At 41.1% G+C, this 25264-nt stretch overlaps 1 protein-coding gene across 1 annotated transcript; it reads right to left on the bottom strand.

The window, feature by feature from the left end:
• Window positions 1-10348: 10348 nt before the first annotated feature.
• Window positions 10349-10826, bottom strand: LOC130741041 (uncharacterized). Its single transcript, XM_057593812.1, has 2 exons — window positions 10571-10826; window positions 10349-10512 (listed from the first exon to the last, which is right to left on the bottom strand). The coding sequence occupies exons 1-2, from the start codon at window positions 10824-10826 to the stop codon at window positions 10349-10351; spliced, it is 420 nt and encodes a 139-aa protein (XP_057449795.1).
• Window positions 10827-25264: the final 14438 nt, after the last annotated feature.

The raw sequence follows: 25264 nt of genomic DNA, 5'->3' as shown, positions 1-25264 counted from the left end.
TGGAATAGGTCCTTCTATACTTGCTTCTAGGCATAGAGTGAGGGTAGGGTTTTGTTGGCCTGAATATGTATGCTTAAAAACCTCTTATGAATGATTAAGTACACAAGGAATTAGGCTTAACTTTCAGTTTGAGAGAATTACTTTTGTGAAGAATCAACTAGTAAGTACATAGGCTAAAGCAACAAGAGAAAAATCAAGATGTCACATGCATAGGATAGGTAAACTAAAGTGGATTAGATGATCAACAACCCAAGGCAATTTTCCATCAATTGTTAATTTCAACATTTTCCAACATTGCTCTTTTGCAAAACTTTTGTCACCATTAACCAAAACCAATTTCTGAATTTTACTTTTTAAGAACTTGCAAACTTTAGACTTAAATCAACAATTCTCACTCACAATCCATGTGGTTCGATATTTTAAAACCCGGAGATATTTGTGCACTTGCAGATTGACCAACATGGAGCAGTGGACTGTACTGTAGGTGAGATGTCTGAAGGTTGAACTTCTTTGGAGATACCATCATCTTCTTGATCAGATAGGTCAAGGTTTAGAAAGTCTCTTTCTAAATGATCAGTTGATTCGGTTGAGTGATCATCAAACTTGACATTGATGGATTCTTCTACTGCTTTCGTTCTAGAGTTGAAAACTCTGTACGCTTTAGAATGAGTAGAGTATCCTAAGAGAATTCCTTGATCAGATTTGTTGTCGAATTTTCCAACGTTGTCTTTAGTATTGAGTATAAAGCATTTGCACCCAAAAAGATGAAGGTACGAAACCGTAGGACGTCTTCCACGCCAGAGTTCATAAGGAGTTTTCTTCAGCATGAGCCGCATGGATATTCTGTTCTGAATGTAGCATGCAGTTTCAATAGCTTCAGCCCAAAAATATTTGGGTAGAGAAGTTTCACTCAGCATCGTTCTTGCCATTTCTTGAAGTGACCTGTTCTTTCGTTTAGCAACTCCGTTTTGCTGAGGAGTTCTGGGAGCAGAGAATTGATGAGTAATGCCTTCTTGTTCACAGAATTTTTCAAATTCTTCGTTTACAAATTCTCCTCCTCGATCACTGCGAATGGTTGTGATACAGTATCCTTTTTCGTTCTGAACTCTTTTGCTGAATATCTTAAATGCTCGGAAGGTTTCATCTTTACTTGTTAGGAAGAATACCCAACAAAATCTCGTGTAGTCATCGATTATGACAAGATAGTATCTTCTTCCAGAAATACTAGCTACTCTAGTAGGACCAAACAAATCCATGTGTAACAGGTCCAGAGGTTTGCTGGTGCTAACAAAGATTTTAGCACGACAGGAGGTACGATGCTGTTTGCTTTGAACACAAGCAGAACATGTAACATCAGATTTGATATTAAGTTTTGGCAGACCACGTACTAAGTCATTACTTATGATTTTAGTGATGGTCCTTAAGGAAGCATGCCCTAGCTTCTTGTGCCAAAGCCATGTATTGACCTCTGATGATACTAGACATGTTACATTTTGATTTTCTAGGTTTTCCAAGTTCGTCTTATAGAGATTCCCTTGTCTCTGAGCTTCAAAGATGATCTTGTCATCGGTATCAGTGATACTACACTTCACTTTATTAAAGGAAACAGTGAACCCACTATCACATAATTGACTTATGCTAAGTAGATTGTGTTTTAATCCTTCAACTAACAGAACATTATTGATCACAGGAAGAGGTTCCTTACCAACATTACCTTCCCCAATAATGAGTCCCTTCTGATTTCCTCCAAAGGTAACCGATCCACCATTTCTTCTAGTTTGGATCTTTGGGAACATAGACTTTTCTCTCGTCATGTGACGCGAGAATCTACTGTCCAGGTACCATTGTTGGCGTTTCATTCGTTCTGTTAAATAGATCTGCAACAGAGATAATTGATTCTTTAGGTAACCAGATTTTCTTGGGTCCTGAGGGGTTAGCAGTAACTTTTGAGGGAACGTTCTTCTCATAAGAAGTTTTTCGTTCATTTCGCTCAATCTTGCAGTTTACAACAAACTTACTTTGACTAGACTCAGATGATGTAAAAGATATATCAGACATGCATTCACTGGATGAGGTTGATTCACTATCAAATCCTAGTCCACTTTTGTTATACAGTTCACGATTATTTCCACAAAGTTTAACCAGATTATCATGTCCTATAGTGAACGTGGATAAATCATCTATTAATACTTTAACTCTTTTCCTTAGAGATGTTACTTCCTTAACAGAATCTTGTTCTTTTAAAGCAGTATTTTCTTTAACTACATGATCTTTTTCTATTAAAACTTTTTCATGCTCAAGTTGTAATTTAGCAAACTGTTTCTTCAAAGCTTTGTACTTTTCAGATAGAATATATGAATGCTCAAGTAATTCATTAAATTCTTCTTTGAGATTTTCAGGTTTTACCTCATCATCTTCATCGTCTGAGCTCTCTGCAGATGCCATAAGAGCAAAGAGTGCATCATCATCTTCGTCTTCATCTTCATCTTCTGAACTGTCCTCAGATTCATCTCATCCAGCAGCTAGCGCTTTCTTTTTCTTGTAGAAGGGTTTCTTGCTTGATTTCTTTGCAAGTCTTGGACAGCCCGGTTTGATGTGTCCTGGCTTTTTGCACTCGAAGCAGGTGATGTTGCTTTTATCTAAGTTTGAGCCACCTTCACTTTTCTGAGTGAACGGTTTCTTTTTCATGCTTGAATCCCTTTTGTTGTCCTTCCTTGATGTTCCTTTTCCTTTTTGTTGTTTGATCCACATTCTTTTGAACTTTCTATTGAAGAGGGCTTGTTCATCATCTGACATTTTGTAAGGCCCAAGTTTTTCAGTTTATACCAAGTGAATAAATTCTTATTCACCAGTAGGTTTGATGCATGGCGAAGGGAAACCTGAACAAGAGTTTAGTAAATGAAATAAATGTATGAAGGAGAAAGTTCAGGAAAAGTCTGAGGTTCGTATTGAAGTCGATAAAAGTTATAGCACGATCGTTTTACGCTTAAACCTAGGTCAGAAACCCTAGTATATAGCTAATTTTCACTTTTAGGCACGACGGAAGTTAATTCCAAAAATCTTCAGAGAAATGTTAGAACTTCTCTTTTTCCATATATCACAATCGTTTCGAGGCGAAACTCTAGGATCTACGAACGTCCGATTCCAATCATCGGAAGTTTGCCGAAACCGAATCCCTGGTATTTCAAAACCCTAGAATTTCTCGACGATGAAGACTTTATCTATTCAGAGCTTCAAATGAATATTCTACACGCGTACACCCATTTCTCTTGATGATTTCAATCTTTCTTCCGAAGGAAGTTTTCTATTCCGACATTCGATGCAAAAAGCAACTTATCGGGTAAAATAGTTTTATACCGACTATGCATTAGTTGCCAAAAATACAAGGAGACCTCTTTATAGTTTTGGAATTCTTTTGCCAAAACATATCTATTAATTCACGGAGAATGACGCCGGAAAAATCAGATTCGCGAAACTTTCATTTTCCCGCGAATTTCCAACCTTTATATATAGCAAAGAAAGGAAGAAAAACTCAAATTTTCCTCCATTTTCTCTCCTCAAGGCCGCGAGTTCATCCAAGGGAGAAGGAAGAAGAATTTTCTTCATTACTTGCTTGATCGTTGATCCGTTAGTTGCTGCTTCAAGGCTTCGAGGTATAGTCGCTAATCCTTACCTCTGATCGCTTTTTCCATAGCTTTTCTGTAGAGTTTTCTGAGCGGATAGTTTATGGGTTTTTGAAAAACTATCCTGAATCTTTCATTTCTGATTCTAAACCTCTTCCTTATGCGCCCAAGATCACTTCTGCCGGGTTAGGTTTTCCGTTATGTCGCCGGAATTCCGCCGGAATCAATTTGAGCCTAAAATACCCATTTTTGGAGTTTTTGGTGTAAAGCTTCAACCTTTAGGCTGAAAACTATCGCCTTAGCTTAGTGCTAGTAGGATTAGTTGTCATAAACGTCGTTGGTGACGTCCCTGCAAAATTTTATTTTTGGGATTTCAGTTTTGAAAAATCCAAAGTTAAAAATCATGACCAAAATACCCCTGCGACAGTTTTTGATCCGATAATTTTTCCGAGTTCAGAATACCCTTAGTTACGGCTTATGAAAGCATAGGAACCAAGTTTGATCGAAGAAAAATCGAGTCTCCTAATTACCTAAAGTGGCCGAACCTATTAAAGGGGGAGGAGGAAATTTCCTTTTCCGAAAACTTGTCTTTTCGCGCTAGATTATCGTACCTTAGAGTATAGATTACTTCGAGTAACCTTAGTAAGTATCGATAGCTTAGTTTTCGATAGGTTCTGATAGTATTTCTGTGGTTTTGCTCTAAAGGTGATTTTGAGGAATTCCCAGAGGAGCAATCCTTTGATTGTGAACAAGTGTTAGGAGATCGTCCTGGAGAATCTACAGGTGAGGGCTTCTCACTGAATCTCTAGTTAATGCCTAGGGTCGATGTTTCGACATTGTTTACTGTTTATGCACTGGATTGTGTGTGATTGGAAAATGTTTTCTGAGGCTTCGGCTGACAATGTAGATGATTCATCTACTGAATGTTTTTGAGATTGTCTTACATGCTATGTGCTATGTGGGTAATCTAGGATGTGTGGTGCATGCTTTATATGCTAAGTGCTAAGTGTTTATGATGCGATTTATTGATATATGACATGTTGTTTGATTGTGATGATTTAAATATGCTCTGTACTGGAATCTGAGATTCTGAATGGTGAGAATAGCGGGCAGGTCATGCCGATTTTATTTTGAGAGTTTTGAGAAAGTTTGATAGGACGAACGAGGTTCGGGCCTTAATTTTGTTTAGTGGATCGAGACATCCTCTGGAAGCGACTTGGGATTGGGAGATCCTGAAAATGTATAAGACTTGCGATAAGACAAAATGGAATCTATTTTTATAAAGAAAATTCATAAGACCTTAAATAACCTCAAAATCTTTAAGTAATGATAACAACCTCGAAGGAAGGCATTGGAAGTCAAATCATAGTTTTGGAAAAACGAGGAGTGTCGTCGGATCCAAGTGTAGCGTTTGTTGTTGTGCTGTTGGAGCAGCGTTTGTTTGTTGTGCTGTTGGAGCAGCGTTTGTTGTCGTGCTGTTGGAGCAGCGTTTGTTGTTGTGCTGTTGGAGCAGCGTTTATTGTTGTGCTGTTGGAGCAGCGTTTGTTATTGTGCTGTTGGAGCAGCGTTTGTTGTGGTGCTGTTGGAGCAGCTATGTGTCGTTATGAAGTGTGTCTTTTGGTCGCAGAATCGACTTTACCTTAGGGTAAGCTTTTAGAGACTTTAACTTCCCTAGAACACGTGGCGACGTGTCGAGTGAGGACGGAGACGTTGTTTGACTAATCATTTTGCATTCATGCAACATTAATGGGGTATTAACACAGGACGTACTCTGGACCTCGTCGGTTTCCAAAATGGTCATAAGACCCGGAATGCCGTGAAAGAGCGTTTATAGACGTCTCTTGTAGCAGACCGAAATGGCAGACCTACGGGTTTACTGCTGATCTGGCTACCTTTGTGTGGTGTAAGAGGCACGCGGGCCGAAATGGTTCCACCGTGGCTGGTGTTAGGGCTGATCCGTTTGATGTCCATCCCTTTCCGGAATGCATGTGGTTAACTGGGTTAACCTGCATATCATTTCATGCAACATGCATACTGACTTAGTGATGAGTGTGTTTGATACTTGTTAATTCTATTTGAGGCATGTTAACTGTGATTTATCGTCGTTTATATTCATCATGAGATATGCAACCCTAGGATGTTATCCCTAGCTAAAAGCCTAAGTGGCTATCCTATTATCTGTATCTATCCTTGCTATTATTTACATAATTCTTTGGAGTTGACCCTCGCGTCTTCTGTGTGTGCTTTGGCGAACAAACGCCCTTTGTCAGATGTCTTTAGCGGACTAGTTCACGACGGTTCACCCTTCGGGGGAAACTAGAGTTGGGATGCTGGAACAGGAGCGCATCGCGATAGCGAGCGGAGGACGGAGGATGTACCTAGACTTAGTCGTTCTGGATTCAGATTCGGACGACGATCACGCTAGCATGTAGGATTGAGTGTTAGTGTGAGCTCCTCGAGATGGGATTAGTGTAGGAGTAGAGTCTTAGCTCTGAACATCATTTGTTTCATTCGGGACAGGGTAGTTTCCCACCTATAGCTTTTGTGTGGTTTCGTTACGGGAATCACAGAGAGTTGGTTGGACTTAGGAAGTCTTGTTTCAGGCCGATGGGCCAGCTTATTCTCATTTTGAGGGATAGTGTTGCGGACACTTAACCTTTTCTTTTGGTTTGTACTTTTGCCTACGGGCGCTACTCTTCTATTACCCGTCACTGGAGGTTCACTCGTGACGAGGTTGCTACTTACAGCGGGGGCTGTTTATATATTGCTTTTCGCTTTTGGGTTTTATTTAATTCAGTCTTGTCTTAGTTATTATCGGAAAAAAAAATATATTCACGTTTTTTCCGCATTAAGTTTATTTTGGTTACTAAAGTGACGCCACCGAAATCGGGGTGTTACACATTTCTTCTGAGGATTCTTCTTCTTCAGATTGTTCTTTTGTTTGAATGGCCTTTGAAAGCAATGTTCTTCTGCTTCTTCAATCCTTCGTCATGAGCCAGCTCTATTTCATGAACCTTCAGAGATCCCAGGAGGTCTTCCAATCTCAAGGTGCTGAGATCTTTAGCTTCTTGAATGGTTGTGACCTTGGGTCTCCATCTTCTGGGGAGGCATCTTAGAATCTTCGTGATTTGATCAACATTTTCGTATTTACGATCAAGATTCCTCAGCCATTGACGATGGTTTGGAATCTTCCAAACATGTCATCAATGCTTTCGTTTTCCTTCATCTTGAAGGTTTCATATTCAGCCACGAGTAAACTTACTTTGGCTTGTCTGACATTTGCAGTACCTTCATATGCCAACCCTAGAGCTTCTCAGACTTCTTTGGCCGTTGCTAAGCCATCAACCTTATCCAACTGAGATTTGCTTAAAGCACACAGTAGGAATAACTTAGCTCTAGCATTAAGTTGATAATCCTTGCGTTGTGCTTCTGTCAGTTGATCCTTCTTTATTGGTTCTCCAGCCTCATCTTTGTGAACGATGTTGCCATTTTCAATGATGTCCAAGAGCTTGTAGTTTGTAGATTCAATGAATGGTTGCTTGTGAGTTTTCCAATAAGGATACAGTTCCATCAAAGAATGGAGGCTTGTTGGTGGATGAGCCAGTAGCTATTGCTAAATCTTCTGCCATGGATCTTTACTCTACACCTATTAAGATGTTAGTTTCTAGAGACTATGCTCTGATACCAATTGAGTTGCAAATAAGTAACACAAGAAAGGGGGTTTGAATTGTGTTCTTGAAATTTACATTTTAAAAACTTTGTTTTATGAAAAGAATATTAGTTCTTTTAAGAAAATGTTTATGTATGACTTTTCGTAAACTGTTCCGTGCAGCGAAAGTTAAACAGTAAGTAAGACAGAACGATCAGCACACAGAGATTTATACTGGTTCACCCTAAACGATTGGGCTACGTCCAGTACTTTGCCACCACCAAGATTTTCACTAGCAAGTATCAAGGACTTCTCCAATACAAGTATTAGACATGACTTCTCCAAGTATTATCACGGACTTCTCCAAGTATTATGCAGGACTCCTCCTATAAGTATTGTACCGAACTTCTCCTAAAATTTTACAAAGATTTATATCACTCTACGGAGATTCTCTTCTTTCAAGAGTAAAGGTAGAGACTTTAAAGCACTGGAACTCTAAGTGTTTGGGTTCAGATCTAACTATTGGATCACTTGAGAGTTACTACAAAAGTGTCAAGAGAATAAAAAGATATGACTCTTTTAAGGTACGAGGTTTTCTCTTTCACTTGGCAGAATTTATAGCTTGTGTTTGACGCTTAGGAATATCTGCTTCAGCTTTGAATGTTGTTGAAAAGTTTGAAAATGAATGCTTGAATACTTGAATTCTCAGAGTTAATTCTGCTTTCTTCGGATCTTCAAGTGTGTCTTAAATACTTGCTTGCTAGTGTTGTAGCCGTTGTGAGATAAAATCCAACCGTTGAGATAGCTGTTGAAGGTTGATATCGGATCGTTGATTAAAAAGGCTTGGTTGGTAGCTTCATTAAATGTTACTTCTGAAGCAAGTCTATCCTTTAGCTTAAAAGGTGATGTTTGTCAACTAGTAGGTGGTGATAGACTTTGGGCTACATTTCAGACATGAGACAATTTGGCAATTTGACGTTGACGGCTTGTACTTTCCCTTGTTGGTCAGCGTGCCTTTTGCTGAAGTAATTTGTCTTCATGTGTTTTAGTTTGAATGAGATTCAAATAGTTGTCATTGGATTTGAATGTGGAACAACCTGTTGTAATCAAACTATGACTTTGGCGCTCAAAATACTTCTTGATATATCTGACTGATGACGTGGCATTGAACGGTCTGAGTCTTCACCGGGGTACAGTAGAGATTGAGTTACTTCTATTTTCTGAGGAAAATATCCTTTTAATATTTGATAGAACGTTGAAGCGTGTGACATATCGCCAAGTTTCTCCTGAAATTGAGAACGTTATCAGTAGATAAATTTTCAATGAAACTTCTACTATAAAATTGTTATGATCAAAATAAGATTTTAAAACGTTATGATGCGTTTGAACTTAACAGTAATATACAATCAATCACTTGTTTTGGCTTTAGGGTGACAAAATTTTCCAGGTACTATAATAAGTTGCAGCTACAAATAAAGAAACATAAATTAGATTCAACTTGCATACCATTCGTAGATCATAAACAAAACCCAAAACCACTTGAATAACTGCATGCATGAGTGGATACACGTATGGGATAGGAAAACAAATGATAACATCACAACTAAAGTATGATCAAAGTAAAGGACACATACTTGCAACTTGTAGTCTCTGTAAGATCAAGTTTTGATCATGTAGTACAACTCTATGTTTTGATGATTACAAGTTAACCTTTTAGTATGAACAATTATGGTACTCTAACGTGTTTTCTGAGTGTGCTCTTAATGGGCTCTGACCTTAACATAATCTCACACAAATCAGAAGCACTTTGCTTAAAGAGTGACCCTAGCAACGCTTTCGCAATATCTATGTTCAATCTGAACAGTAGAAAAGCTTCAGAAGATCTGAAGTTAATCAAGCTCTGATGTGGACTCAACTCACTTGAAGTTCTGAAGATCCAGACGTTCTAATAACCCAGACACTCTGAAGGCTCAGAAGTTCTGATGGTGTAGAAGACTCTGAAGATCCAGAAGCTGAAAAGTGAAGACTCTGAAGTTTAGAAGCAAAATGGCTCTGAAGACCAAGTACTTCTCCTCTGAGTTCAGAATCAAAAGGTACAACGGTCAGAGGATCCATGCTTCCCTCTAACTCTGATCAACAAGCTTCACAAGTTCCAACACGAAGTATTCCTTTGATCAGAAGTCAACAAGGTTAAAGGTCAGGTCACTATCCAAAGTACAAAAGCAAGTGTACTATCCCGACGACCTAACCTAACATTCTCAACCACAACAGAAGCTGGAAATCCCATATCTGCCCTCCAACGGTAGCATTCTCATGCAATGTTCAAACCCTAATCCTTTGAGTATATATAGAGGCTGAAGACTAAAAGATGCAGTTGGAAGAAACTTATACGCGCAAGCAATATTCAAATCTTCTAAGCAATCTTTCTTCATCGAATTCATTTTGTTTACTATAAGCTTTTCAGAAGCAATTTCTTTGTAAACAATATTCTTTAAATAGTTGTTTAGTTTACCTTTAGGAGATCAAGGTTGATCGGATCCTAGAGAAGACTAAGAGAGTGAATCTTAGTGTGAGCTAAGTCAGTGAATTGTTAGTCACTTGTAGGTTTCAAGTGCAGTTGTAACAAATCTCTGATTAGTGGATTGCCTTCATTCTAAGAAGGAAGAAATCACCTTCACGGGTGGACTGGACTAGCTTGAGTGATTCATCAAGTAAACCAGGATAGAATCCTTGTGTGCTTTTCTCATCTCTTATCTTAAGCACTTTACTTGTGTTTCGAAAGATTTGTTAAAATCTTAAGTGGGAAGTTTTTATTCTGAAAACGCTATTCAAACCCCCCCTTTCTATCGTTTTTCATACCTTCAGTCTCTCACCTTCTTTCCATGCATACGAAGTACGAACTACAACATCTTATAGGACACATACTTGCAAGTATCCTCTTGTGAGGCGCAATACTTGCTGAACATGACTATTGGTTTCCCGGGATAGCCACATGCCACTGATAAAGTGTACTTGAAAAAAGAAACCTCATTTCTTTCTTTCAAATCTTACCGTGACCACTATGGTGTTTGCAACCCTAGATTATGACAGACATGATACAGTAAATCCTACTTGCTAACTTCAACCACGATGTCCTCATCTTTTCAATGGCTTGGATGCCCGTCTGTTTCGTCTCTACAAGCGCTTTCAGGTAATCCAAACCAGTTACAAAACATGATAAATTCGCAAGCAATGATATTTCTAAAATAAATAAAAAATTGAAAATTAACCATATGAAAGCCGATATCCATTGAATGACCTTCAAATGACACTTCCTCACTGCTACTTGCACTAGCATTCCATGTTTGCGACTCCTTGACATCTTCAATGGGTTGAGGTATAATCTCATCCTTGTAGAGCTTCATACGTGTTGTTTCAGCCTCCTCAAACATCTCAAACCCATCATATAGCCTTCCATTGTACCTAACTACTTGTGCATGACAACTAATCCAATCTTTGATAATTCTTACATTCTTGCCTTTGAACACAACATAATATTTATTTTTCTCAGCCATTCTCTAAAGAAAAATGTAAGGCCCAAGTTTTTAAACTTATGCTAAGTGAATAAATTCTTATTCACGATTAGGGTTGATGTAATGTGAAGGGAAACCTGAACAAAAGTTTATTTAAATGAAATATATTTATGAAGGAGAAGGTTCAGGAAAAGTCTAAGGATTGTACCAAAGTCGGTAAAAGTTATAGCACGATCGATATTCGCTTTAAAAACCTAGGACAAGAACCTTAGGAAAATCAAACTATGTTCCACCCTTGGAACACTGTAGGATTTTGGTCCAAAAATCTTCAGAGAAATGTTAGAGCTTCTCTTTTTCCATATATCACAATCGTTTTGAGGCGAAACTCTAGGATCTACGAACGTCCGATTCCAATCATCGGAAGTTTGCCGAAACCGAAACCCTGGTATTTCAAAACCCTAGAATCACTCGACAATGAAGACTTTTTCTATTCGGAACATCAAATGAAGATTCCACACGCGTACACCCATTTCTCTTGATGATTTCCATCTTTCTTCAGAAGGAAGTTTTCTATTCCGACAATCGATGCAAAAAGTAACTTATCGGGTAAAATAGTTTTACACCGACTTTGCATTAGTTGCCAAAAATACAAGGAGACCTCATTTTAGTTTTGGAATTCTTTCGCCAAAACCTATCTTAGAATTCATGGAGAATGAAGCCGGAAAAATCAGATTCGCGAAACTTTCATTTTACCGCGTTTTGCCAACCTCTATATATAGCCAAGAAATGAGAAAAAAACACAAAACCATACCCATTTTCTCACCCAAACCCGCGGCCACAAGAGGAGAGGAAGGAGGAAGAGTTTTTGTTCAATCTTTGCTTGATCGTCGATTCGATAGTTGCTACTTCAAGGTTTCGAGGTATAGTCGCTAATCCTTACCTCTGATCGCTTTTTCCATAGCTTTTCTATAGACTTTTCTGAGCTGATAGTTTTGAGGTTTTTGCAAAACTATCCTGAATATTCCATTTTTGATTCTAAACATCTTCCTTGCATGCCCAAGATCACTTCTGCCGGATTAGATTTTCCGTAATGTCGCCGGATTTCCGCCGGAATCAATTTTAGCCTTAAATACCCATTTTTGGAGTTAAGCTTCAACCTTTGGGCTGAAAACTATCGCCTTAGCTTAGTGCTAGTAGGATTAGTTGTCATAAATGTCGTTGGTGACGTCCCTGTCAAATTTGCTTTTTGGGATTTCAGTTTTGAAACTCTAAGTTAAAAATCACGACCAAAATACCCCTGCGACAGTTTTTGATCCGATAATTTTTCCGAGTTTAGAATACCCTTAGTTACGGCTAATGATAGCATAGGAACCAAGTTTGATCGAAGAAAAATCGAATCCCACAATTGTGAAAAGTGGCCGAGCCCTATAGAGGAGGAGGAGGAAAATTCCTTTTTCGAAAACTTGTCCTTTCGCGCTAGATTATCGTACCTCGGAGTATGTACTACTTCGTGTAACCTTAGTGATGTATTGATAGCTTAGTTTCCGATAGATTCTGATAGTATTTCTGTGTTTTTGCTCTAAAGGTGATTTTGAGGAATTCCCAGCGGAGCAAGGCTTTGATTGTGTGTGAAAATACGGTTCTCGCACAGGACAGATGTCGAACGCGATGCTGGGACAACCGGTTCGACAACTGACTAACAGTAACAAAACCAGAAAAATAATAAAGTAGAACACAGAAGATTGGTAACCCAGTTCGGTGAAACTTCACCTACGTCTGGAGGGTTTGCATGCACCCAAAGAAAGGAAATCCACTATCTCAAGATTCAGGAATTACAGACACTCATGAACAACTCAGTTCATAGTTCACTTCCTAATCTACCCAGTGTATTTCTACTTAGAATCTCAACCTAAGTATGAGAGCCCCTCTCACTTTCTCTCAATCACTGCCACAGTGATTGGTGAACAACAATAACACAGAGTTTGTTTGACACTCAAACACAACACAGAACTGAAACTTGCTTTATAGAATCAGGGAGCAAGAACAGTTCACAAATAACAGGAACAAAACACAACTTACAATCCTAAAACACTTGATCTTCAATCTTAGCTCTGGTGGCTCACGTTTTAGGTCTTTGTTCTATTTATACTTCAGCAGAGGCGGCACTAGGGTTTCTTGGGCTGAAGAACAACTCTGATCCAACTCATATCAGCACAGAATCTTCCAAGATATGATATGAGTGATTAACAACTTAAGAATAGAAACAAATCTCCAATCACTGATTTGTTCCAACAATAAACAACCCGCGTATATCTCCCTTTAATAAGTTACTTGAATCTCAAGTAATAACAAATCACATCCTCCAAACCAATAACAAAAGGGACCCACATTGCACGCCAGTAGGGGCGGATGTCCTGCCTTCACCAAGGCAGATGTCACAACATCGGCTAGGACATCAGGTTGTTTTTAACAAAATTGATGACAACAAAGGAACAACAATCTCCCCCTTTGTCAAATTTTGTCTAAAAACAACTTCACAACCAGAGAGGGTAAATCACATAGAGTCAGCAGCGGAAAAAAAAACTCCCCCTCAAATGATGCATCCATGTAGACTGCTTGAAGTATAAATACCATATGCATAGCAGCACACACACTAACTATCCAATAAGTGTAAACTAGAAAACCAGTAGCAACTTGAACAGTAGCAGCTTGAACATAAACCAGTTACTAGCCTTGTCTTGAAAGAGTCTTCAACTTATTACAGACCAAAGCTAACACTTGCAAATCACACATAGTCTTCACAGCAACAGAAACAACACAGATTCTTCACCAAACTACTCCCCCTTTTTACCACAAATTTGGCAAAGGTAGCACATCATAAACAAACCATCACTTCTAAGACCAGAATGACAACAATTCATGAACACTTTCAATAACTGACTTCTAACAAACGGTAGATGGTTCAAAACCCAAGGCAGATTGATGGATTTGGAGATCAAGTTCAGATGTGTCAACAATGGGGTTTGGATTTCCAGCAGAGGGTTCCATATTCTCATCTGAAGTAGTCTCAACTAATGTCTCAACATGAGGTTCAACATTGGGAACAGAAACAGATTCAACTGATATCTCATGAATCACATTAGGCACAATATCATTAGGATCTGCACTTACAGATTCACCTATGCTTGCATGAACAGTTGCTGGTGCATTTGAGACTTCAAGAGAACTTGCAGCAACAAATTTCTTCCTCCATTCCTTCATAACATCTACACCAGAACTCGGAGATTTAAGAAGAGCAACATCCTTTGAATATGATCTATTCACCCTAGATGGCTGTGGAGACATCTCTTCCTCGCCGAAGAACTTGACTCTAACTCCTTCTTTAGGTTTCCACTCTTTCCTTGATGAAGCTACTTGTGGATTAGTCCTTGGTTGATCATGAGACTGAGGATATCCATATAGCTTGTAACAGTAGGGCCTTATATGACCAAGTTTGCCACAGTGATGACATTTCCAAGTAAATTTCTTGGATTTTCTGAACTGAGGGTACACATGTCGTACAGAATGATGCGACATTGGGTCTGACATTGGTTGCTTAGTTTGCTTTTCAGATGAAGCAGACTTCTTTGCACTCTTGTAGCTGAAGCCTATCCCCTCCATATCTCCAACTGTTTTCCCAACTTCCAGAATCTCCTCTAACACATTAGTGCTTTTATTCATCATACGAATAGACTTTTTCATACCTTCAAGCTTTGAGTTCAGTAATGTTACCTCCTCCTGCAGTTTTACATTAGTGATCTGAAGTTTCTCATTCTCCTCACGCAACTTGCTGATGGTCTTTACTTCTTCTTGCAAACTGGAGTTATTACTCTGAAGTTGCTTCTTCTCAGCAATCAAATCTTTGACTTCTTTTCTTATTTTCTCACCATACGTACATGATTCCTCCCACTTATCCAGCAACAATTTGTAGGTTTCAACTAGTTCTTGCTCATCACCATCACTTGACTCAGCATCAGAATAGCACTTCCCAATGAGAGCCTTTACATGAATAGCCTTGGTTGTATCATTCTCATGTTTGTCTTTGAGTTGAAATTCAGTATTCTTCACATTGTCCGACACATTGTCCAGGACATTTGTATTTGACATTCTGCCCAAACTCTTCAACGCTTTGTTAAGTAATGATACAGCTTCTGCAATGTTTGCATCAGTATCCTTGTCCCTCTGATCTTCATCTTCTTCAGTGTTGGACACAAAAGTTATACTCTTCGCCTTCTTTTCATATCTACCATTAAGAGACATCTCAAAGGTTTGCAAGGAACCAATGAGTTCATCAACCTTGATGTTACTGATGTCTTGGGCTTCTTCAATGGCAGTTACCTTCATATCAAACCTCTTGGGGAGAGACCTGAGAATCTTTCTTGCTAACTTTTCTTCAGACATGGGTTCCCCTAGGGCAAAAGAAGAGTTGGCTAGATCCCTTATACGCATGTGAAACTCATATATGGATTCATCCTCATTCATCTTCATAGTCTCAAACTGAGTTGTAAGAAGCTGAAGCTTTGACATACGAACTCTTGATGTTCCTTCATGGGCAGTCTTGAGAATCTCCCATGCTTCTTTAGCCACAGTACATGTGTTGATTAACCTGAACATATTTTTGTCAACTCCATTAAAAATGGCATTCAAGGCTTTGGAGTTTCCAAGAGCTTCGTCATCTTCTTTCTTTGTCCACTTATCTTCAGGCTTCAATTCAGTTGTGGATGCTATCACAGGATGTTTCCACCCCTTGACTATTGCCTTCCATGTTATACTGTCCATAGATTTGAGAAAAACCACCATTCGAGCCTTCCAGTAGTCATAATTGGTACCATCCAAAATTGGTGGCATATAGATTGATCTTCTTCCATCCATAATGTTGTCCTTGAGAACAGTATATATTCCCTGGAGCTCACCCAACAGAATAGGGTGCCTGCTCTGATGCCAATTGAAAATACGGTTCTCGCACAGGACAGATGTCGAACGCGATGCTGGGACAACCGGTTCGACAACTGACTAACAGTAACAAAACCAGAAAAATAATAAAGTAGAACACAGAAGATTGGTAACCCAGTTCGGTGAAACTTCACCTACGTCTGGAGGGTTTGCATGCACCCAAAGAAAGGAAATCCACTATCTCAAGATTCAGGAATTACAGACACTCATGAACAACTCAGTTCATAGTTCACTTCCTAATCTACCCAGTGTATTTCTACTTAGAATCTCAACCTAAGTATGAGAGCCCCTCTCACTTTCTCTCAATCACTGCCACAGTGATTGGTGAACAACAATAACACAGAGTTTGTTTGACACTCAAACACAACACAGAACTGAAACTTGCTTTATAGAATCAGGGAGCAAGAACAGTTCACAAATAACAGGAACAAAACACAACTTACAATCCTAAAACACTTGATCTTCAATCTTAGCTCTGGTGGCTCACGTTTTAGGTCTTTGTTCTATTTATACTTCAGCAGAGGCGGCACTAGGGTTTCTTGGGCTGAAGAACAACTCTGATCCAACTCATATCAGCACAGAATCTTCCAAGATATGATATGAGTGATTAACAACTTAAGAATAGAAACAAATCTCCAATCACTGATTTGTTCCAACAATAAACAACCCGCGTATATCTCCCTTTAATAAGTTACTTGAATCTCAAGTAATAACAAATCACATCCTCCAAACCAATAACAAAAGGGACCCACATTGCACGCCAGCAGGGGCGGATGTCCTGGCCTTCACCAAGGCAGATGTCACAACATCGGCTAGGACATCAGGTTGTTTTTAACAAAATTGATGACAACAAAGGAACAACAGTGTGGAAGCGTTAGAAGATCACTCTGGAGAACCTACAGGTGAGGGCTTCTCACTGAATCTCTAGATAATGATTAGGGTCGATGCTTTCGACATTGTTTACTGTTTATGCACTTGTTTGTGTTTGATTGGAAAAACGTTTTCTGAGGCTTCAGCTGACAATGTAGATGGTTCATCTACTGAATGCTTTTGAGATTGAATTTCATGCTAAGTGCTAATTGGGTAATTTAGGATGTGTGATGCATGTCTTATATGCTAAGTGCTATGTGGTTATTGCTTAATATGTTGATATATGACATGTTGATTGATTGTGCTGAGTTAATTATGCTTTTGCAATGAAATCTTAGTTTCTGAATGGTGAGAATAGCGGGCAGGTCATGCCGATTTTTATTTGAGAGTTTTGAGAAAGTTTGATAGGACGAATGAGATTCGGACCTTGTTATGATGTTTATGGATCGAGACATTCTCTGGAGTCATTTGGGGATTTGGAGATCCCGAGAACTTATAGGATTTGCGATAAGACTAAAAAGGATATTATTTTGAAAAGAAAACTCATAAGACATTAAACAACCTCTAAATCTTCAAATAAGGATAACAAACTCGAAAGGAAACTTCGGATGCAAATCTTAGTTTTTGGAAAACGAGAAGTGTCATCGGATCCAAATCGTTGAGGAAGTTGAGAAGTGTTGAGTATGTTGATGTTCTTGTGCTGTTGGAGCAGCTGTGTTGAGTATGTTGATGCTCTTGTGCTGTTGGAGCATCTATGTGTTGTTGGGCTATCCTGGGGATAAGTCCGGGAAACCGTTAGTTTCCGAGAGTATGATACTCTGTGCTCGTTGAGCAGTTGTGACCATCGGATTGAGATGAGTCGGATGATTTGGAGATCATCGTGGGTTATGTGTTGTTGTGAAGAAGTGTCTTTTGTCGCAGAATCGACTTTACCTTAGGGTAATTTTTAGAGACTTTAATTTACCTAGAACACGTGGCGACGTGTCGAGTGAGATTCCGAGACGTTGTTTGACTAATCATCCTGCATTCATGCAACATTAATGAGGTATTAACACAGGACGTACTCTGGACCTCGTCGGTTTCCAAAATGGTCATAAGACCCGGAATGCCGTGTAAGAGCGTTTGTAGACGTCTCTTGTAGCAGACCGAAATGGCAGACCTACGGGTTTACTGCTGATCTGAATACGTGTGGTTGTTGGAGTAAGAGGCACGCGGGCCGAAATGGTCCCACCGTGGCTGGTGTTAGGGCTGATCCGTTTGATGTCCATCCCTTTCCGGAATGCATGTGGTTAACTGGGTTAGCCGTCATTTGCATTTCATGCAACATGCATACTAACTTAGTTGTTGGGTGTGATTGTTACTTGTTAATCTTACTTGGAGCATGCTAATTGTTATTACTGTCGTTACATTCATTATGGAATATGCAACCCTAGGATGTTATCCCTAGCTATAAGCCTAAGTGGTTATTCTATTATCTGTACCTATTGGGTTTAATATTTACATAGTTCTTTGGAGTTGACCCTCGCGTCTTCTGTGTGTGTTTTGGCGGACAACGCCTTTTGTCAGATGTCCATTGCGGACTGGTTCACAATTGTCCACCCTTCGGGGGGGATTAGATACGAGATGATTGACCAGGATGACCCCGGTTCGTGGGTGGTAGACCCCGCTAGCCACCGCGCGACCTATTCCGGGAGGATCATGGAGGATAGGGTAGATAGGGGAGGACTCTTGGTAGAGGGAGTGCTGAGGAGGTGCTCCGTTAGCTTCAACTTGCCACCGGGTGTGCATTGCAGACCAGGAGCAGGAGGACCACCACCACCACCGTCATCTTCAGAGGACGAGGATCCCTCAGAGGAGGAGCCAGTGGGAGTGCCTTCGGCAGAGTCTAGTGCACCCACCGCTGCGATCATTGATGATCATGGATCGGGCCCAAAGCCCGTTAGTCCAGCACCGGAGCGCATCGCTGTTGCGAGAGGGGGCGGGGTAGTGTTTGTAGACTTGGTCGTTCTGGATTCTGATTCAGACGACGATCATGCTAGCACATAGTTTTGTGTGCTTGTGTGAGCTCCTCAAGATAGGATTAGTGTAGGAGTAGAGTCTTAGCTCTGACAGTCATTGCTTCATTTGTTTCCTTGGGGACAGGGTAGCTCCGCCTATAGCTTTTTGTGTGGTTTCCTTACGGGAATCACAGAGAGTTGGTTGGACTTAGGAGGTCTTATTTTCAGACCATTGGGTCAGCTTATTCTCAGTTTTGAGGGATGGTGTTGCGGACACTTCACCTTTATATTTGGTTTGTACATATTGCCTACGGGCGTTACACTTTTCTTTCCGTCACTGGAGGTTACTCGTGACGAGGTTGCTACTTACAGCGGGGGCTGTTATATATATTGTATATTAGTTTTATTGCTTTTCGCATTTGGGTTTTATTTAATTCAGTCTTGTCTTAGTTATTATAAAAAAAAATATTCACGTTTTTCCGCCTTAAGTTTATTTTTGTTACTAAAGTGACGCCACCGAAATCGGGGTGTTACAAAAAAGGAATACGGAACACCAGTATTATGGGATATGTGTGATCTAGCAAGCATTAGCATGTATATTTATGAATGATTGTTCCATCATGAACATTGAGATGAGGTGTAGTGCCTAGAGTGTAAGGAGCGTGATGTGAGATTCCTAGAGAGAATGAGAACGTAACCGCTTAGAGAGAGAAAGTAACTGAATTTCAAGCTTGTTATTTCTCAAATGAGCCAAGAGTCCCTTACAATTGGCACCCCTCCCCTATTTATAGACGGGGGAGTTGGGCCTAGCGCCTCTAAGTCATCCTAATGGGCCAGTTGGGCCTCCGGGACAAAGGCCCAAGTCCCTGATGCGCTCCTCGCCTTAGGCCAGCGCCACTAGGCGAGGGACCCTGGGGTCTCGCCCAATCCACAAGTCCACAAGACACCGAGCTCAAAGTATGAGAGCTAAGTGTGTCTTTAAACAAAAGAAATAGGGCGATGGACATAAGAAACTAGCTAATGCCAAACAGAAGGCACGGGAATAAAGAGCAATTGCCAACATGGCTTGGTAATTTTAAAGCTTTAAAATTTAAAATCCTGAGTGAGCGTCTCGCCATGAATTCCCACAATCTACTTAAATTGATAAACTAGCACCCCCTTCTTTTCTCATCCTTATCCTTCCTCTCAGCAAAGATGACTTCCCAACGCCGTACCAAAGGATCCTCTCGATCCCGCAGCGCCGCTCCCGCATCTCCTTCTCCGGTTAACCCTCCCCCCCGAGGGATTTCCCCTTATGGAAAATGAAAAGAATGTTTTCTGGCATCAAATCTTCGCCACCTTGCCCCAGTCCATAACTCAAGACCCCACTTAGGAGGCCATCTGCGAACCTTCTGAGCAGTCCACCGATAAGTCTATTGCCGAGACAACTCGCCTGGACGAGATTGCTCTGTTCCCTTTCTACTGGACTGAGAGTCCTCGCGACGTCCCGGCGTCGTCCGACACATCGCTGAGTGATGAAGATAAAGCCATCCTTGGCTTTTTCGCTGGGCTTCCCATCCTTGAGTGCTCATAGCTGCTTGAAGTCGCCCGCAAGAACACCCTCCGCTCATTTCTAGGAGGGTTGAACTTCACTGAAGTCGCGCTCAAGCGCGCCCTAGCTGCCGACTCGCTTGAGTTTCCTCCCACTTTTAATACTAACGGGATTAAGAGGAAACGTGCTGTCGCGGATGCTGATGCCGAGGTCACCGCCTTCCATCTAAAGAAACGGACCAGAAGATCTGGTGCTGCCCCTCCTGAAACGGTCGTGGTGGCCCCAAACGTCGTTGCCACGGGGTCTGGCGAGCCACTACCGGACTCCATCCCTAGAGAGCCTATACCGGATTCCATCCCTAGCGAGCCAATACCAGACTCCATCCTTCCACCGGAGATGGACAAACCGGCTTTGATGTCCACCGGCGAAACTGACCAACCTTCCCCAACAAGAAAACCCCAGAAATCCAAAAGGGTCGCCCCTGGCGCAGATGGAAAGTCAAGGGTCGCGACTCCCTCGCCTCAAAAGTCGAAAAAGAAGAAGATGAAAACCAAGAGACCCAGGGCTGGCGACACATCTTCCCCTCGCCAAGACCTGGTGGGCGGGGAAAAGCCAAACCCCACGGGCGATGTGGAGTCCTCGCCCTATCCTGAGGAAGCCATCGCTGATCAGCATGCTTCTGAAGACGTTCCCTCTTCCGTCCCCCAAACGACCCTCTCTCCTGACCATTCGCGTCATCAAGCCGGAGAAAGCTCACCTAGGGCCTCCCCCGTTTCCACCATGAGTCACGACAGTGGAGATAAAACCCCCACCGCCCCGCTTCCGCTTCAACGTTCTTCCCCCATCACTAGCCATCCGATTGTTGACGAGCAGACGTGCTTTGCTGCTTCAAATCAGCAGCCTTCCCCTGTCGACTTTATGCTAACTGACCCTTTCCTTGCCAGCATGAGGGGAATTGAGAATCCCGACCTTGATGATGTGGCGCGGGAAGCCATCTCGAGCCTTTTGCGTGCGGGGTGTCTCTTCGCCAAGCTGTCACAGGACTCAGCCACAGCCGCTGAAGTTGAAGAGCTTTGTCAGAGGGCTGAGGGTTATCGCCACGCTACGCTCAAAGCGCATGGCGAGCGTGACCAATTGCTGACCTAGGTAGCGGCCCAAATGACTAAACTAAACAATTTGGGTATCGAGATGAGCTATCGCGAGGCTGACTTGTTCGCTTGTGAAGGTAGAGCGGAGGAATTGGAGCACGAGCGGGACGATCTGCAGCAGGAACTGAGGGCAAATGCCGAGGCGATCGTCGCGGGCAGGGTTGCTTGCCTTGTCAAAGACAAAGAGATGGCATTCCTCCGTAGTGAGTTGGGGTCGGCGAACGAATCCCTCGCCGAGGTGAGATCTGAATTGGAAACAAAGGCCAAAGTTATTGTGGACGCGGAATACCGTGCGGATTCTGAGGCCAAAACTCTCCGGGCAAGGTTGGCGGCCAAGGGTGCTATTGAGGCCGTGGAAGAGCGTGGTCGCGGTTTCTTCCTCGCCAGAGCTCAAGTTCAATATCTTTATGAGGGGATCGACCTCAGCGGAACGAGAGCCTTGAAGAAGGTCACTCCCCATGGATTGGTCGGTCCGGACAATCCCCCGGGCTTCAATGCTGCATATTTCGTGGCCGCTGAAAATGCGAGGTAGTGGAATGTGAATATTTTGTATTGATTTTTCTCTTACGCCCTTTTTTTCTTGTAATTAATATCGCCCGACGTTATTTAATGAAAATTTGCTGTGATTTCGTTTGTTTATTTTTCTCCTCGTTCGCCCTCGTGCCCTTCGGGCTTTGCATTTTGTGCTCGTGTAGCGATTTTGAATGTGTGCTAGCGAAACTAGGACTTTAGCTCAGCCTTGGGCTGAGGCTTTCTTCTCGCACCAATATTTCGCGTAAGAGCAGGTGTGGCTTCGCCGGTTTTATCCCGCGCGAGGGCTTACGATTGTTAGGGACCCAATGGCCATATAGATTTACCCAGACTTATGCCTAGTTTTTGTTGTTGCCCATATTTCAGGGAGGTCTCGTTTGCTCATATTTCGGGGAGACTTTTGGGATAGACTGCCTGCCCTTGGACAAGGAGCCTATCCGCACACATCGCCAACGAGAGGTCAGCGATTCGCGCCAGACTTTCCGGAGCAATCCCCAGACATCAAGGTCGTGTTGGGATTGCCACATTCAGGGAATTTTTCCCACCGGGCGAACGTGACATGTTAGTTGAATTGCTCTCTGGGTAGCAGCGGTTCGTGTCAGACTTTCTCGGAGCGATCCCCAGACATCAAGGTCGTGTTGGGGTCGCCACCTTCGGGGATTTTTTCCCACCGAGCGACCATCGTATAGTAGTCCAGCTAGGAGTATCACTTGAGAATATCCTTTTGTATTTGATTTGTAAAAATTTTACATGGGAAGGATGCCTGATGAAAGGATATTTAATGAAGAGGTTTTCCTCCACTAACTACTATCAAATCCATTTCAAGACTCAATCGTAGTATAGTATCGGGTTTTGTCGTCTCCACAGGGATTGTGTTGCTACGTATTAATCTCACTAGCTAGATGTTGGATAAGCGGTTTAGAAAGCGAAATATGAGTTTATTTAAATAAAGAAAAATAGTAATTAAAGCGATAAAAGAAGTTTCACGGAGGCAAACAAAGAAGAAAATGTATTTCGAAAATGAGTTCATTTGATTTACAACTTATTCTCAACCAATATACTCTTATAAGATGAAATTAACATTTAAGATGCCGATAAGAGCTATTCACCCACTAATTTCTTAGCTAAGCGAATCTACCCATTAAGAACCTAGCCTTAATCTCTTAAGCCCTAGTGATCATAAAAGGAGCATTATAGCACATACCTACTTGATAAGACATTCCCAAGCTTTGTTCCTAACCCAAGAAGTTCATGTCCTAGTGGATAGAATCTCTAACTGTCACTCAATAAATCCTAATAGTTCCTACTAGATAATTCTATCCTAGAAAGGTGAGTATCCTGACTTGTTACCCGGTTTAGACCTCTTTTCCAACTCATGATATTCATACCTAAGAGTTAATGTCTCTTATTGTCACCTAGAAAACTTCAACCCTACCTAAGACATGCCTTTCTTAAGATGACTGATGCAAGGGTGGTTTCTCTCATTAACTAAATTCACACCAACTTCTCAATTGTCATGCAAATCCTAAATATCATCATGTTGGCAAAAGATACATGAACGCGCAAAGAGAATTATTAAACCTAAGACATAGGTGTTTTTCCCCTTTCCATGAACTAAACATACATTAACTCATATCAATTTCTCAATATATTTATGAATTAATATAGGCTCTTTAAATCACCAATTAACCAATTGAAGCATTAAACATAGAGAGAAACACCAAATAATGAAAATCCATACCTATGATTGCATAAAAGTATATTGAATAAGAGACAAATCAATTTCTATCATCTCAAATACTAAAAGAGAGTCAACACAAAAATAGGTAAAAAGAAAAGTAAAACCCAAAATAGAACGGAGCCATGGACGTCCGGAGAAGCTGTCACCTCCTCCATGGCCCTGACACCGGCCCTCAAGGGCCTAGCCTTCCTCTCCACCAAGAAATTGCCTCCAAGTCTCCCAAAGGTTTTTTGATTGGGTTTAGGAGAAAAGAAAGATGAAAAAGATTCCAAAAAATAGGTTAAAAACTGATTTTATAGTGCTTTCTCGTAATCTGTGCGTTTTTTCTTTTCTGCAGCAGCTGATGATCCGGTGCGGTCAGGTGCACCGTAACACGGTGCACCCGCGTGAATCAGGACGTTGGATAACTAGGGCGGCAACGTGGCGCGATCCCGAGCGAGGGTACGTGATAAGACGGAGGACACGCGGCACACGGAACGGAACCCATTGCTGCTACGAAATTCTTTTCTTTTTTCATTTTCTTTTCTGATTTTCTCTCTCTTCTCATATCTTCTCCTAAAATAACAATAAAATAAAATAAATAGAAGATACAAATAAGATAACAACTTAAAATAAACTTATCTAATCCTAAATTAAAGTAAATAAATCCTAATAATATCTAGAAAATAATATAAAATATAGAAAAATACTAAAACTTAATAAAAATATTAAAATGCATGAAATAAACCTAAAGTGTCCTAAAATGACTAAAATATCTTAAATAATATATTAAAATGCATGCAAATAAACTAGAAAAATAGCCTTAAATCTCGGGTCATCAATGCCTCATTAAAAAACTCCCGTGGCGGAGAAAAAGAGTGCATCTTTATTTTTGGTCCTAATTTTTGGTTTTGTTGTTGTGTCCTCATTCCTGCTTCCTTTGCCGCGTCCTCGGCCCTGCCTTCTACACGCTTCCGCTCCCAGCCCCTCGGGTCAAAGTATCATTCCCATCACCACATCTTTCGAGCCAGACGTGCTTGCTAGCCACTCACCGTCATTTTTGGGCTGGTTTCCTTCCATGCCCACCTCGTGGTGGTGAGGAACTTCTCCCATCTTGCCCTTCTGCTTGTCGTGCTTGGACGTCCCTGGATTGAAAACTACCGAACCCACAGGCTCCCAGTATTTTGACTCTCTTTTTGCTTTACCCGGGCGACGACTCACTGGTTTCCTTCTCCTCGCCTTCTTCTTGTCCTTAGACCACTCGTGTAACGCCCCAATTTCTCAACTGAGGAGTCACATTAGTAACCTAACAAAGTCTAAGGACTATCCTGCAAACCCTAAAATCCAAGGGAATTTTTTTCTGAAAAACAACTAAACACTTCAGCTAAAAGGTTGGAAACATATTATAACTTTATTTAAATAACCTTTTTCCCGATATACAGTAATAATAGTTTACAATACCATAAGTAAGGTTCAGAATAAACATGCGCACTTTAACAGTGGCGGAAGCAAGGCTTTAATAACAGAGTTCTCTTATAGAAAAGGAGACATCAAACACAGTCCACAAGAAGAGAAGCAAAGCTACTTCTCACACCTCTACTCCACCGCTTACAACTCGATCTCCAACTCGAGCAGCTAAGCCTCGGTGGAAGGATCTCCATCGCCTAATAGCGTTAAGCGCCCAAACAACA

The sequence above is a fragment of the Lotus japonicus genome, chromosome 1 (assembly GCF_012489685.1).
Source record: "Lotus japonicus ecotype B-129 chromosome 1, LjGifu_v1.2".
NCBI classification, from domain to species: domain Eukaryota; kingdom Viridiplantae; phylum Streptophyta; class Magnoliopsida; order Fabales; family Fabaceae; genus Lotus; species Lotus japonicus.
This window is presented reverse-complemented; position numbering and strand designations above follow the sequence as displayed.

What these genes read in the sequence shown, in the direction of transcription:
- LOC130741041 (XM_057593812.1), bottom strand. Translation starts at nt 10,826, where the DNA reads ATGGCTGAGAAAAATAAATATTATGTTGTGTTCAAAGGCAAGAATGTA. An exon ending in TGAGGAAGTGTCATTTGAAG is followed by an intron (nt 10,513 to 10,570) that starts GTCATTCAATGG and finishes TATTTATTTTAG; the next exon opens with AAATATCATTGCTTGCGAAT.